Here is a 17,143-nt window from a genome sequence, read left to right as displayed (position 1 = left end):
ACCAAATAATTTATTGAACTACATTTTATCAATCAAGGCAACACAAAAAAGGCCGCTATATTTCTCCATCGCAAAATCCTTCATCCGTCTTCAACAGACAAGTGGAACATCGAAATATTTCCTCTCTCGCGATATCCCACAGAGATCATTTCATACATATGACGAGTGTACCTGTACAAAATAAACTGTAATAAGGACAATCATCTACCGCGAATTATTTTTAAAGACAAACAAAACATTTCGCGAGAAAAGGAAAGACAGAGGAGGGATGACTATTGGAAATGGCCAAGATATCAGTCGTCGCGACGCCACGCGTCTATCCGGACATGCAAACAACATACACTGCTCGCAAAGTTCATATACGAGGTGTCTCGACGAGTTTAAAAATGCGCCATTCTTTTTTGTTGCAACTCATGTGATAAATCATTACCTAGTGAATAATAGTGTTCAAAATGGCTAGTGACAATTCGTCCCTCAAGTCGTCGGCCAGCAGCAAGCCCAAAACCCCCGCAGTGGAAGGGGGTAGGAAGGTAGGGTTCGCTAGGCCGACCCTCATCATCCCGCCACCCTTGGTTCAAAAGCAGCACACCACCCCGTACACGGCTCATATGGGGTACACTCCGGTTTCTCTGGGGCCAAATATGAAGCCCACACCAGACATGTATGGGAGGAAAGCATCAGTTTTTGTTTTCGATCAGTTCAACGGACTGAAGGACTTTACCATGAACACGGCCAAGTCGGGCTTGGGGATTGGGGAGAAGTGTTCTTATTGGTGTTACGCAAAACTCAAATCTTGGAGCAGGAAGTGGATAACCCATTGGTTTTTGACTATTGTTTTGTTCATTTACACTATAGGAGGGGCAGTTATATTTGTTACTACTGAAGGTGAGTACTCCTGGACTTCTGGTTGATGAAAAATCTCAACAATGAAGATAAATAAACCGTGTTGGGGTTGAATCTTGCTAGTCCTTATCTTGCACAAGTTTGGACTTTCAATTGGGGTGGTTGAGCTGAATTCATTGTTCTATTACCTGTCAGAATGTGAGCAGGTAACGATATCTCCATGTGATACTGTTTTCGATGTACCTCAGGGAAGCGTTCTTGGACTTATCTCATTCACATGAAATAGTCACGGCCCATATTCATGAATCTTTTTACCGACGACAATTCATTGCCAGTTTCATCTGATAGTAGGAAGTGGTAGGTACTTGATATTATCGAAAATTTTCACAACAGAATTAATAATTATCAAATCAAAATAACCAAACTAGATTTTACCGAACTCTATCTTCAATCTTGTTAAACTGCGTTGAACATTCATCCTTATTAGCTGAGTTACCCAATTACGGTATATGCGAAGGACCTTTAAATTGGATAGAAACTTTCTTGAAAAACAGGAAGCAATATGTCAGTATTTTCTATCGTGACCATTCAGTAGAGCGTCATATTAATTCTAATCAAGTAGAAGTCGAACATGGGGTACCGCAAGGGTCCATATTGGGACCTGTTCTCTTTATATTATATCTGAATGAAATTGGGTGTATCTCTGCAGACGCGATGTCCATTTATGCCGACGACACTTCATTTTTGATATCTGAAAAATCAAGAAATGTTCTTGAATTCAAATCTACTAGTATTTCGAATAATGCTAGCAGATGGTTCAGTGAGAACTTTTTATTTCTGAATAGCACCAAAACGAGATTCATCAGATTTCACAACTATCAAAAAAAATGCTCCCAACTCAACATTTGTATTCAGGGCAGCTGTATTAAGCAAGATGAAACAGTTAAATTCCTAGGAATTTATCTTGATGAAAGCCTGAATTTCAGAAATCACTGCATATATGTTTCTGATAAGTTGAATACACTGGTGTACATGCTTGAGAACCTACGTACTGTCCTAGATAAGTTTATTATGCACAAATAGAGACACGCCTACGATATGGAATAATTTTCTGGGGCTGGTCCGCATATGCTTTCAAAATTTTCTTGGTACAAAAAAGAATCATTAGAACAATTGCAAAAGATTCTAGTACCTATTCATGTGTGGATTTGTTCAAAAAATTTAGGTTATTAACTCTACCAAGTTTGTTTATCTTTGAACTTTGCGTTTATGTTTATTCAAGTAAATGCTCTTTTGAACTTGTTAAAAACGAACGGAACAGACAGATGAAAATAATTTATATTCATTCATTCATTTCTTAATGTTCTTTATTAGGTATATTTATTATTTTGAAATGTGATCATTTGGTATACATACTTATCGTTCTCTCGTTCTCTCATATGGTCCCAGAACGATGCCGAATATGCTCTTACTGAATTTTAATCTTAGTTGAAATACTTTTCACTTACTATTTTCTTCTCGATAAATTGACTAAGAGATTTCTCATCTTTTTTTTTTTTCAACTTCATCTTACTCTACGAGGATGGTATTTTTCTCAGTTCAAGAGAAAATAGAATTTGGAGGTTTCAAATATAAGTATAATGAGTAAAACAACAAAACCATTGATATACAGAAAAAAACAAACGTGTTGAAACTTATGAAAACAAAAATGTGGAATTGAATAAAATAACGGAAAAACAGATTTGAACAGATTTTAAAAGAAAACATAACATTGAAGATGCCGCCACATTTAACTGTGCTATCCACTATTAATTTAACCTCTTAAACAATTACAAACGCACCAACTCAGTGCAAAATACTTTCAATTTTACTTCTACTTTAGGGAGAGTGGTGTAGTAATAACCTCAAATCTGCTCTCTTTCCTAATTAAAATCTGAACTCTAGCTATACAACCTACCCTATGAACCCAACAATATATAACCTCTTCGTAAATAGGAAGTGAACTCGGACAAAATAATATGTGAACTCTCTCTCTCAATATCAACTGGTTAGTATATAAAATAAAAACACTCACATAACATCTCTTTGGTGGTTCATGGTCAACCATAGGTTTCGTTGACCTGGTGTGTCTTCAACACTAACACTTTTATTTTCTACTTCCCTGTACCCAATACCGGATTACAATTTTGCTACTGACTTTTCTTAAATTCCGCACCCCGCGCTTAGAAACAAAGTAACTTCCCTATTCAGGCCACTATCCTCAGCCTCGAAGGCTGAGGGATGACACCCCAGAACCCGCCTTCACGGGCTCTTTTGTCCGACCCTCTTCGTGGCTCTCGCAAGATTCTCCCGGACCTTCTGTCTTCCCTGTAACATAGCGTACAACGAGTGTAAGCCCCTCATTTTAGACATATCAGATCAAGCTAAAGTGGACCATATCACTTCCTTTGAAGTTTCAACAGCCTTCGATGTGTGCCTAAATCAGAGCTACCTACACTTCAACAACAAATTTTATAAACAGGATTCAGATTTACCAATGGGCTCACCCCTTAGTCGACTTTTAGCAGACATATTTATGAACAACGTGGAGACCACTACAGTAAACTCCGACCTTGGTAAAAAACATATTCATTTCTGGTACAGACGATATTCTCTCCTGTTTCAGAGGTACTGCACGACAGCTGAACCAATTTATGACATTCATGAACAATCCCAATACCAACATTCAGTTCATACTCGAAACAGAGATAGAGAGACAGATAAATTTCTTAGACCTGGCCATTACACACAATCAGAATAAATTTGAGTTCAATGTTTTCAGAAAACCTAGCTATACAGACATCACCATCCCAAGCGATTCTTTCCATCCAGACAGTCATAAATTAGCAGCCTACAATTCAATGTTGCACAGAGCATTCTCACTGCCTTTGTCTGCAGACAATCTAGCTGGGGAAATTGATACAATTACACAGAAAGGTCATGATAATGGTTTCAACGCAGATACTATCCAGAAGTTAGTCAGGAAACAAAGCCGGAAATTCACTTACAGATTAATATATCCTCAGGTCAAATAACCAGAAATCAAGAAATGGGTAACGCTAACATATTTTGGAAAAAAAACAGAAATAATCGCAGGTTTCTTCAGAAAAAACAATGTGGAAGTAGCATTCCGACCACATGCCAGGTTATCTCATTTCCTTTCCAATGCCAAAGATAAGGTCGACAAGTTGGAAAAATCTGGAGTTTATAAGCTTAAGTGTCCCGAGTGTTATAGTGTTTATGTGGGACAATGCGGCCAAAATTTCCAAAAACGGTATGCTGAACATGAAAGGTCCTTCAGACTAGAAATTTTCATTTTTTCATTATGATCTCCTACCACGTAGTAACGGCTACATCCATCAATTTACTATTTAGCTGAATTGACAAAACTTTCAATGCTGGGATATTGATATGCCCATATTTAAATCCTGAGCTACGTGACAAATATATCTGACTGAGCATTTTTCCAAAACACGCCGATGAATATAAACACTCTCGATCCCTCGGCCATAATTTCACATTGTATGAGAGGCAGATCCGGTGTTTAAAAAATCTGAATTGAAGAAATCTGTCTCTTCCAGAAATTAGAATATATATTACCATACATGCATTGCTTTTGCTACGACCACGTTTGAAGTCAGCAGAACAACCTTTTTTTATTTTTTCAGCCATTTCTTCGCTTTAACGGTGTTTTTTTTCCCATCAAGAAGCAGTGTAAAATTAAAACACGAAATTGTTTTTGATCCATTGTTTTGGAAATAACAAAAGTAATGTCACTTTTGACACAATAACTTATGAGTAGAATATTAGAAAATTTCAACAGCTGTTTTTGAATGTGATTACTAACTGAAAAGGCGGTGAATGCAATAAGACAAGCTGATCAAGAATTAAACACTTTGCTATGCCAGACCACTTGATTTGAAAAAAATTCGAAGTATCTAAAATTTTCACTTATATTCGCATGTAGACTGAAATTTGAAATTATTGCTATCACTTTCAATGTTTTCGTCATTAAGTAAGTGGAGAGACTAAACATAAGTTTTTTTATAAGTAAACAAAGCTCGGAATTTCATAATATTTTACGTTATTTCAGAAAAATTACGTGTCAATAACATCTTTGCAGTTATTTGGAGAGACTTATTATTGCTTTCTGAGAACTTTGACGTCAGACGGCTTATTGAAAACAAAAAAAATCGTCTTTCATAACGCTAGTTGGATAATTTTTCATAATTTGTTTTCTCGCTATTTCCTGATCTTCTAGACCTCAACGATATTAATTAATAATGGTGATAGTCGACATTTATCAACCATATACGAGTATTTATTGAATGGAGGGGTAATGATTGAATGAAATGTGAATGTAATTGATATATTTTTTGACTTCATTGAGTTTATTAAAATTGTGATTCGCTCAAATGGGTGATAAATATTGACGAATTATGGGTATATGGGTATGACATCAAAACCAAAGTCCTGTGAAAATTTTTTTCATGAAATGAATTTAATTTCCAGCGATTAAAACACAACGCAAATCGCTGCTTTAGCACTGGCATACCTCTTAGGGTGCTGAGAGCCAGAAATATTACTATTATTACAATTTTTTTCTTACGAGTATTTGTGACTTATCTTTACTATTCGAATACCCATTTCATCGAATTTAACGAAGTCATATTTCAAATAGTATTGACTTCATAGAAAAACCTGAAAAACATGAACAACATGAATATGGGACATCTAATCCGCAGTTCTTTTGGCGTATTTCCACTTTCAACTGATCTGCGAGTTTTGCATCAACATACTGTTTATTTTCGTCAAAAATATCAATCTGAAGTTACAAGGTGACATACTTCAAAGTCAAAAACAGCAGCCGCAGCTGTCAAATATATATGTGAAGATTTTGAAAGCATATGATTGTGATAATTGATGACAATTTGTTTGATGAAGTGTAGTGTAAGGAAACTATCAATATATCGCTATTGAAATGGAAATGACGAGAGTAAGGAGGTACATTTTTCAGATTATACGTTTTATCATGGTAGATATCTGAGTAGACGTATTTGCTGTTTTCAATACTGAATGTGAAGTTATAGTTGAATTCGCTCCAATGGAGTTGCGTAACCAGGAACTTCGTTCGGAGGAGTCCAAAACCAGGGGGGCCGGGGAACCCCACCCGAAAAACAGGGTACTGAATAGAGGATTTCAAACTGATTTTAACACTTTTCGTAATCGAAAAAATGGCATATTTCAAAGGAATTTGTTTTAAAATCATGATTTTTCAATATTTTATTTTTTTTATGATAAAGCAAAGTAATTGTGTTTCATCCAAATAAACATAAAGTGTTGTAGTTTGAGCAGAGCTTGAAACTCTTCCAAATATATGAGTAAGGCTAGAGAAACAACAGTGTAGAGCTATAGTTAAAATATATTTATAACGTTCAACATTACATAAATGAATCTAACAAAATAATGCTCAAAGTTACGGTACTAATCTCCTATTTCCACTGCTGGAAAAAACAAACCAACAATGGTATAGTATATCCATTCCCAATTGGAACGGCAATAAAAATAAGAGTACAGTCATAAACATTTCTTGTCTGTGGCCCCTAGTCGTCCAGATAGTTAGTAAACGTGCTATCAAATGTAGTTGAGAAATGAAGGCTCAGCTAACTGGACTGGCTGAATACTAATTTTTTGTCTGTTTCACAATATTTCTTTATCAGTGCCGTTGTCTTCGTGGGGTTAGGTGAGGTAGTGAGTGGTTTTGCAAACTGATTTTTGAGAACTTTTTCTAGAGATCAATCACCCTAACACCAAACTGATATTTTTGAACTCGACGCGCGTTTCACTAACAAGGTTAGCATCTTTGGAAAAGCAAATTGATACTGAATCTAAAGACAAGGGTTAGCTGTTTATATACCTAAAGTGGACTTTGTTTGTTGAATGATGAATATTCTGATTGATTTTTCGGTAATTAACTAGTGGAACTACTACCTGTGAATTAATTTGTCCGCTTTTTAATCTATTGTTGACTTTGAATGCTGTAGTGCTTGACAATATAAGGCGAGTGGTGAATGAAGTAGGTAATAGTGATGTGTGGAAGAACTGTGTGGCCCACGTTATGAAAGAAGAGAACAAATATTATGTGCAAAGTTCCGTAAATCCGATCGTTATTCAACCCGATGATGATTCCACCTCATCCGAATATAGCGAAAAAGAATTTTGAAGTTTTTCATATTTACCCATGGTGGAAAAATTCAGTTGAGATAACTTTTTCTTGGGGTGATCAATTGCTATGATTGTAAGAATGAGTAACTGAAAAACTACCACTGAAAAATAATATGCCGACGCCTATGTCGGGGCGGGAATTCCTTATCTGTGCTGTTCCAATTAGTATTGGAAATACTATATGATAATTTAATGTTGGTGGTCAAGAGTAATGATAACTTTTTTTTCTATCACCTGCTCCATGCTCAATTTATTTTTTAATATGTCTGGGGGACTAGGGAGGTCCGGATCAATCAGACAGACCCCCCTTCGCTAAGCTACTGGGATGACTTAAGCAATTCCCAAAAGTATTCAGTGCCGTTCTATAATATTCCTCTCTAAATCAAACCTTAATTATTAGAAAATCATTCTATCTATTTTTTCAGTTCCCTGTTTCTATGTAATTATGATCCACTTTGTTTTCTCTTCATGGAACACAAATTGAATTGAAGTGTTGGTACTGACCCTTGAGTATGCCATTCCATTGATTTCTAAACACAAATGATGTTTCGCCAATTAGAATATAATAAGCATCTAATGAAAACATTTGTTGTTTCATACCTTCGGCCCCCTTTTCGTAAATTCAAGAAATTCAAATTGAAATTTCATCAATTTCTCTATATGGTATCTGAAGAATATCTTCCCTTTTGATACCGTTTTTTTTGCGATAGAAAAAGATGTATGAGACTTATCAATTAATTTGACCCCCGTATATATGCATGAAATGAAAAGTGAAAGTGTATGCAAACAACATTGTCTCATACCAAATTGTTTGTTCATCCCAACTAAAAATACAATAGCAGCTGCCTCAATCAATCAGCTAGATATAAAAATAAATACCTCAGCTCAAAAATGATACATTAAATTACGCAGTCGAATGTTCCCACACAGCTTTGATATCAATTTATTCGCATTCCATGGATATTCATAAATCTTTCATCTAGCCCTGCAAGCGCAATATAATGAATGATTGTTCTATTTTCCAATGTTTCATATTCGTTTTAGGATAAATAATCATTGGAATATCAGAAGCAACATATTTGGGACTTGGAACTATATATGTGCAGCAGAATATTGAAGTGGAGAAAGTCCATGTATTGGGGAACATGAAATTCATTTTGTCCACACAAGGGTATGAAGAGGAATGATTAGCAATTATTATTTCATTATGATTTCATCTGTGAAATCAAGATAGACAAGGCAATTTGAGTTTTATATTGATCCCTACTGAGCAGGGGTTTTGCAATAGTTTCTGTGACAAAACCTGGTCTCCTTACTCACAACCAAACTTGCCTGAAATTGGAGGGGTAAATTTTTAGGACACACTTATTTTTGGTGAAGAAAGGTTTTGGTTTTCTACTACTCCAATTTTTTACGAAAAATGTGGAAAATCTCCAAGGTTTGAAGTACAATTTGCATATGATTTTTTTTGTTCAACTCAATGGTCATATAAAATTAGTTGTTCTTTCGTGTGATTCAATATTTATTTTGCTTTGCTGACGACAGCACCCTTGTCTCGTCATTCCGTTTGGATTCCAGGACATCAGCTGAGGATGCACATCTTCACCGGCAGCAGGAGGCTGCATATCTTAATGAGGATCTAGAAGTGATTTCGAATTGGGGTGAAAATAACCAGGTTCAATTCAATGCCATGGAAACGCAGACATCGGTTTCCTCCAAAAAGATAAAAGTCCCCGAACCAGATATAATAATGCCAGGCAAGACAATTCCGCTCTCTGTTTCGATAAGTTTTTTGGAGGTTAAAATGGACATCAATATTTTTGGGAAAGAAAGTTTTTGGCTTTCTACTACTCCATCTCGATACAAAAAAAAGATGTGGAATCTTCCAAAGAAAGGAAGGAAGTAATCAATTTGACAATACGTTATTCTATACATGGATGTGTAGATCATGCAAAGGAGTAACTTTCAGACACAAACTGAAAGAAAGTCCTCCTGAAACTGCTACTTTCATATAAACATTGAATTAATAACAATAAAACAATAAAATCAGATATCATTCACAGGAGTTCTACTTCGAATGAATGATAACAAGTTGCACTTACATGGAACACTGTCATCCTCACTGAAATACATCGATGTTTCGCCGTAAGACACTTGCTTTAAGGCTCTTCAGTACCAAACTGGAGAGCATTATAGAAAATAAATGGATTACGATTTTTTAACGTCACGGAATAAGTTTGATCTTCTTATGTCATCGATGACATCGTAATGATATTCATTCACCTATTTGATTTAATCCCAGCCAAGAGGAATCTTATTTGAATTGAAGGGGGCTGTCATCCTCACTGGTATACATCGATGTTTCGCCATAAGACACTTGCCTTAAGGCTCTCCAGAAAGTAACTGTTTCAGGAGAACTTTCTACCAGTTTGTATCTGGAAGTTACTTCTTTGCATGATTTACACTTCCATGTATAAAATTACTTATTTTCAAATTGATTACTTCCTTCCTTTCTGTGGAATATTCTCACATCTTTTTTTTTGTATCGAGATGGAGTAGTAGAAAGCCAAAACTTTCTTTCCCAAAAATTAATCACTCCTAAAAATATAACCCCTTCAACTCAGACATCAATATGTTTTGGCACAATCATGTAGCTGGAATTGCAAAGGCTGCTTTCCGAAACCTTGGAACACTGTTCCAAACCAAAAAACTGTACAATTCCCAGAAACTTTTGATGCTTTATAGAGCTTAGATCAGACATTCTTTGGAGTTATGTTCACATGTATGTAGCTCCACTCCTGAGCATACCCTGAAGCTACTGGATTTCCTCCAGAAAAGAGTCATCTGCCTGATTGAGACACGAACATCACTTACAATTTTGATAGTCTGGAACATCGAAGAAAGGTTGGAGATTTGTCTCTCTTTTATAAATACTTTCACGAGAGGTGTTGAAGTGACTTGGCACATTTACCTCCACCAAGAGCGGTACATATGAGAAATACCCGACGGGCTGTGGCTGCTCATCGTTTCGAGGTTCAACCCAATACAATTCAAACTTCACTCTTTGAGAACTCTTTTATTTGGAGAACTGCATTTATGTGGAATGAACTTCCTGAGAAAGTTTTTCCAAATGGAGTGCTCTTGGAGCGCCTCAAAGATTTTCCTGAAGAGCTTGTGTTTTGTCCTTGAAGAAAGTAGTTGTTTCTGAAGGGCTTTCTATTCCATTTTGTGTCTGAAGCTATGCATGGCCTACACATTTTCGTTAATAATCTTCCACATTGTTTATATGAGGATGGAGAAGTAGAAATTCAAAACCATCCTTTCAAAGAAACCAATCGTTTCTAAAAATATACCCCTTCTAATTTGATTTTTCCTTCTTCGGAAAACCAAGAACTCATCTGAAAATGTCTGGTATTGCTAGCCATGCTTGTCATCATTTTCCATCCTTTCAGTAACTTTCAGCTGCCTTTCATCATGTAACAAGAATATGAGAATTGAAGCCAGAGCAATTGATTGAAATATCAATTTTAGATAACTCCCAAACTTTTGTTCTCATTTGAGCTTCGTTGACAAAGTCTGGCATATTAGGGGCATCTGTATCTGTCGAGTAGGAAGGGTGAGTGTAAGTCCACAGCACTTAGACCACATGTGACTGACCCATTGTACATCCTCTCGAAGAGTTGTCCTCCTAGGTCAACGTCCATCCTATCCTTTCCAAGAAGGTGGACAGGTCTCTGGGAGACATCTCCTTTATGTCGGCAGATGTAGACCAAGACTCGCCGAACACACACTCTCTCATTGATGATAGGAGGTGGTAGTTCCATTTTCTCTATTCATCTATGTGTCTCATTATCCATTAACATCATTTGCTTAATTTCAATGTGGTAGGAATTTCAATATTGGTCTCCGGTATTTTACTTCACAGCAGTAGAATAATTATTAGTTGAACGGATGGAATTGACTGTGTACAGTTTGCCAAAATAATTAGAGTTGCGACAGAAAAGACAGATTCATATTTTGTTTATTTCCTTATGAGTTCCCACTAGGGGTTGATCTGTCAGACAGACAGATATTTTCATCCTAACTGAACTTTATCGTACCACTCCAAATATTCGAATAATTTTGAATATGAATTGCCTTGTGTATCAAAATATTCATTAATTTTCTGTACTCCCATAGAACAAGACATTTTTTGAATCATATTTCTTACTACAAAAAGAAGAAAATGATAAAAGGTTTTGGCTTTCGACTTCCCCATCTTCTTTTTCCTATACCGGATGATTCTCTAAGGTGGCTCACCCCCATAACTTTGTTATTATTGGAGATAGGAAAACGGAATTTAGGAGTTGTGTATTAAAGTTCAATTTATATTTTTTTGACATATTCACTTGCTTTTCCGTACTTCCGGTTTGACCGGAAATGACCCAAACTTTCGATTTTTGAATGGGGCATCCTATATATTTTACTTATTTCGAACGAGAATGACATTCTGAAACCAACAATACGTCACTTGTGAATACAATACGTCACTTGTGAATATTTGACAAATAAAATCATTTTTATTCCTATTTTTATTTTTTGATCTAGAATGCCATGGATTTGTAAATCGCTTCATTTTTGATCAAGTTACTTGGGAAAACTACGACTCTGAGGCATATGACTTCGCAGTCGTTTTAAAATCTAATTCACAATCGCAAATATGAATTTTTCCAGTTAACTTGATTTTTTCAAATGGAAAGGGGTGTGTCTCGTCATTTCCTTACGAATAATTTGATGCCACACACTTTCACTTTATCTTCTCTATTTTTCTGAATAATTGCAAGAAACGATCATACCTAATAACAAGTGATACATATTCGGTATACTTATGCTCTAAGTCCTTTTTATTCTAGTTATCCGTGACAAAAAATTGAAGCTATTGCTAGACTACCTAAACAAATAGACTAATGAACGTGCTGTCACTTTTAAAAATTTATTTATTGTGTAGTTTATGATTATATATGGCAAATTATACTAGAAACGAGAAAATTGACATGTTGCTAATTTACGGAAAAACAAAAAAGAATGCAACTGATGCAGCTCGAATTTATGCTCATCATTTTCCAATACTGGAAAAAAAAACGCGAAATGAACCAGAAGAAAATGTCAATAACTTCATCGTCAGTGAAGAAAAAGAAATAGACCTTTTGGCCTATGTTGAAGTGAATTTTACGGCGTCAATTCGCCAAATTGTTTTTGAGTATGATATAAGTTATTCATCCGTTTGGAGAATTCCTCGCAAATATAATTATCGATCATTCAGGTACCAACTAAACCAACATCTTTACGATCACGATCACAACCGAAGATTGACTTATTGCAACTGGATTTTGACTAAATACAGAGAAGATGTACGGTTTCCATTTAAAATTATTTATTCAGATGGAACCCGATTCACCAACTTAGGTATGTTCAATAGAAATAATAAAATGATACTAGTCTCAAACGAATTTACATCTGATGCAAGGACATTTTTGACAGCGATTTGGTTTCCTTTGCTGGATGGGTATTACCAAAGGAAAACTTTTGGGGCTAATAATTTTCAACGGACAACTGACTGCGGAAATATATATACAGTTTCTTAGAAATCAAAATAATGATTTCATTGAAGATTTGCCACTGGCTAACCATGTTGATATCAATTTTCAACAAGATGGAGCGCCACCTCACAATCCTCAAGTCGTAAGAAAACATCTGAATGACACTTTCCCAGAAAAGTGAATTGGCACTTATGGACCTACTCAGTGACCCGAGAGGTACATTCTTGTCATATTTTCACATGAATGCATTATTTCTTTTTCATATTCTAGATCATCAGATCTTAATCCGCTAGATTTTTTCTCTGGGGAACAACTAAAAATCAGGTTTACAATACATCAGCTACTCGTGAAGAACTAGAGCATAAAGTAAGTGTGGCATTCTAGAACATCACCGAGGAAGAGCTAATCAATGTGATGCGCGCAACAATTGAAAAAGTTGAACTTTGCCGTGATCAAGGAGGAGGCCATTTTGAAAATTTATAACCTCAATACACTAATTTGCGACTTTCTTGCAATTATTTAGAAACATAGAGAAAATGAAGTGGAAGGGTGTACAGAGATGGTGAACCAGAAAGTCAAAACCTTTCTTCTAAAAATATCCCCCTTTTAGTTTAAAGAAAAGAATGTCAGTGACAGACAGACAGACAGAAAAAATATTATCTCTCTCCAACGCATCATCTCTTGATGATGTTATCTTGATTAACAAACCGCGCGACGAGAACAAAAATTCCTTGTCCCGATGCGCGTTTCGTTATTCAAGATCACATCATCAAGAGATGATGCAATAGCGGAAGACTGTATTTTTGTTTTAGTGATGATTTGTTCAACTGTTAACATTCAATATCACCCAAAAATCACTCCGAAACTTTTTTAGATATATCAAACCAAGTCTATGGCACCTCAACAAACTTATCTCTCATCTGAAGATGAAGTGTTGTAAATTCAACTGGGTTTCGATCAAGGAGTCGTTCCAAACATTTTGTCAATGTTGCTTATCGAATGAGGGTTACCTGCATTCAATCAAACTCATGCTGATTGTATTTTTTGGGACGATCATTCCAGCATACTTATTCATTCTGGCCGAAGGAAATATGTGTGAGTTTTTTTAGCTGATATTTCAGTTGTTGGTTATTGATTTGAATTGAATGAGAAAGTATACATTCAGTAATGAAGGAAATCTCTGGAATAGTCGAATACAAATTTCAAGTAAGTTATCTGTATTAGCAAATTTATTTAGTTGAAGTGATCTTCCTAAACACTAAAAAAACATGAGTATTTTATAGTTAATTGAATAGAATAAGCCGATACTTGATAAAAATCCATGTTGAAACTAATCAATACAGTTTATTGTATGATTTTCACTATAAAGGGTTTCACTACAGCTTTCTCAAGCATACACTATGCTTGAGAAAGCATAAACTATGCTTGAGAAAGCTATTGCATAGCGAAACACGTGTTTCGGTTTTTACAAAACCCTTTATAGTGAAAATTATACAATAAACTGTACACAATACAATATACAATATTTTATACCATACAATATTGTATATAATACAACGTATTGTATACAATACAATATACAATATTGTATTGTATGACACATTATATACAATAAACAATATGCAGTAAACTGTACAAAACCGCGACACTTGTCGCGGTTTTTGTAAAACCCTTTATAGTGAAAATCATACAATAAACTGTATTGATTAGTGTTTTATAGTTTGCAAGGGAAATTCGTGATTTTATAATATCTTAGTGAAGAATTTCAAATGAACTGAAGCGAATCCTCACAAAATGACATTCTAAAATGTCCCACAATTTCCGAATAAAAATTCCAATGCTGCTTGGAAGCCCCGTGGATTTTCCATTTTGTCCGGAGTAATCTGGAAAATACTACAGCGTTGATTTTCTTATTGCAGTTTGCCATGTTCTTCTGAATATAGTTGATTATAAGCAAGCATACATATCTCATATAAAAACGCCATCTGTTCATTTGATAGAAAATTGAAACTTTGCTCATCCAAAATACAAAATAATCGACAATTTTCACGACTAAATGATACCAAAGATCAAAAACGGACTCCTCGTACATCAACTTCAGACATCGCCCCTCCATCTATGGGACAGACAAAAAACTTTTCATTAATTCTGACTTTCATTTTCTGATATGATATAAATTGAAATACAAGCAACAAAACACAAGCAACCCGTCTACGGGTGATAACTGGACCTATTCCTGACTATCTATAGGTCATTCGAGTGCTTTCACCTATCCCGGGAGTTGGTCGTGTTCCGCTTGATTAGAGGTTTCCATATGTTGCGTATCTCTACGCTAGCTTGGTTAAATGCATTGTTAGACAACATATTTGCGGCTTCTATGAATTGTCTCCTAAACCACTGTTCCTTCATGTGGATGATTTCAGCTTGGGCCCACTTGATGTTATGTTGATGAGTCCAAACATGCTCATATGATTCTCCGCACTCGCAGGGTATCCGGTAAATGCAATTCTTGGAATCGCACTCCGCGTTTGGTGGCCTGTTTTTCGTGAGGCTGCTACGGATAGTGTTCCCAGATCTAGAGCAGTTTCAGATGTTATACTTGGACCCAATTCTCCTTATCTTTTTCGACAATCCTCTGATGTAGAGGAGTACAAGTACTGGTTGTGGCGGCTTCTCTTCCTTGTGAGGCTCTTGCTGTCTTCTAGCTAAAGTCTGTTCCGCCACCACTTTAGGGTAACCATTTCGTTGAAGGTCATTTTTGATGATGCCTAGTTTCCTTTTGGGACCTTCCTTTGTATTACAGAGCCCAAAAAAGATCTACTACAGTCTTGACGATTCTTCTCTCAGTCGATTGATGGTGGTTACATTCCTGGTTCAGATATTGTCCCGTTTGAATGGGTTTTTGATATACAGATGTTTCCCATTTGGTGTCGGTCCTCTTCACCAGTACGTCTAACAATGGCAATTCGTTGTAGACTTTCTTCTCCCTTGTGAAAGTGATGAAAGGACTTACGTTGTTGATGTGCTTCAGGAAGGTGTCTAGTTCTGTATTCCCATGATAGATAGATAGATAGATACATAGATATTTATTTCACTACGGTATATAAAAGTACATTAGTAGCAAATCGGTGGTACAGCATGTAGATAAACATCATAACTGAACATAAAACAGTAACAGTAAATTATAAAGAAAAAACATCAAATAAAATTTACAGAGAAGTAATTGAATATAATGTACATACAATTTCACAAAGAAAGTAAACACCAAATGATAAACATAGTATATTATAAAAATTCTTCAAGCACTGATGTTGTGGCAATATATTCCTCCGTACTATAAAAACTTTGTTTCATTAGATAGTCCTTGACGCGCTTTTTGAAACTTGGCAAGGGTGAACTTATGATACTAGATGGCAGAATATTATAAGATTGACATCGAGTGAGTTTTTAGAGGGTTTTTGTGAATTGAACCGGTGAGGTCTCAAAAGATTAGCTCCATACCCATGAAATTGGGAGTTGGTCGAAAATGTATCTATGTTCTTATGTATTTCCAAAAGTATCTGGTATATAAAGATAGATGGTACCGTCATAATACCTTGTCTTCTGAAAAATGGCCTGCATGATCACAGAAACCTATGTTCAAAATGATTCTAATTGCACGCTTTTGAAGCGTAAAAACTTTTCTGACATTGGAGGAGTTACCCCAGAGTAGAGTTCCATAGCTGACGTGAAAATGAAAAAATGCATAATAAGCTGAAATAAGAGTCTCTATGTTAACAAAGTTTCTCAATTGTCGAAGTAAAAATAAATATTTCGAGAGCTTCTGGTTTAATACCTCTATATGAGTTGGCCAGTTTATAGCATGGTCAAGAGTGATTCCCAGTAAATATTATTATTAGTCGAGAAAATTATTTTTTGTGTTTTTTCCTTATTAAGTTTCAGTAGGTTTGAATTGAACCACGATTCAGCTTGTCTTTCTGCAAGTTCTATGGCTGCGAGCAGATTCAGACAGTTGTTGTCAGAGCACAGGATCGATGTGTCATCTGCATAAATGACATGTGTAAGGTAATAATTCATAGAAGAGATCGTTGATATAAATTATGAATAGAAGAGGCCCCAGCACAGACCCTTGAGGAACTCTTAGCTCAATCGGCTGTAGATCAGATATTCTCTTATTGCCTAGATCAACGAGCTGTTTTCTATTCATTAAATACGATGAAAAAGTGAAAGTGCCATGCATTTTATATATGATATACATATATTTGTAGGGAGGTAATTTTAAACCTGATTGTTTTTTTACACACCTTTGTATAAAGATGAAAGAGTGGAAGACAAGTACGAAAAAGTCTGTAAAATACACCTGCCCTACTTAGTTCCAAATTATGAAAAAAATCTAAATTCAATACTCTCGCATTCCTCAACGAGTCATTTTATAAGTTTCACCCCGTATGTCCCTA

At 35.6% G+C, this 17,143-nt stretch overlaps 1 protein-coding gene across 1 annotated transcript in view; it reads left to right on the top strand.

Moving 5' to 3' along the window:
* The first annotated feature begins 288 nt into the window (after positions 1 to 288).
* Positions 289 to 17,143, top strand: part of LOC111517179 (potassium channel subfamily K member 18) — a 59,379-nt gene continuing 42,524 nt past the window's right edge. Inside the window, exon 1 of the mRNA XM_023173251.2 lies at positions 289 to 885. Coding sequence (XP_023029019.2) covers positions 453 to 885 — 433 coding nt within the window. The 5' untranslated portion in view covers positions 289 to 452. The remainder of the gene's footprint in view (positions 886 to 17,143) is intronic.

Source organism: Leptinotarsa decemlineata, unplaced genomic scaffold, assembly GCF_025532065.1.
Source record: "Leptinotarsa decemlineata unplaced genomic scaffold, Ldec_3_MD MMD2_tig00001064_RagTag_RagTag, whole genome shotgun sequence".
In the NCBI taxonomy this organism is placed as follows: Eukaryota; Metazoa; Arthropoda; class Insecta; order Coleoptera; family Chrysomelidae; genus Leptinotarsa; species Leptinotarsa decemlineata.
This window is presented reverse-complemented; position numbering and strand designations above follow the sequence as displayed.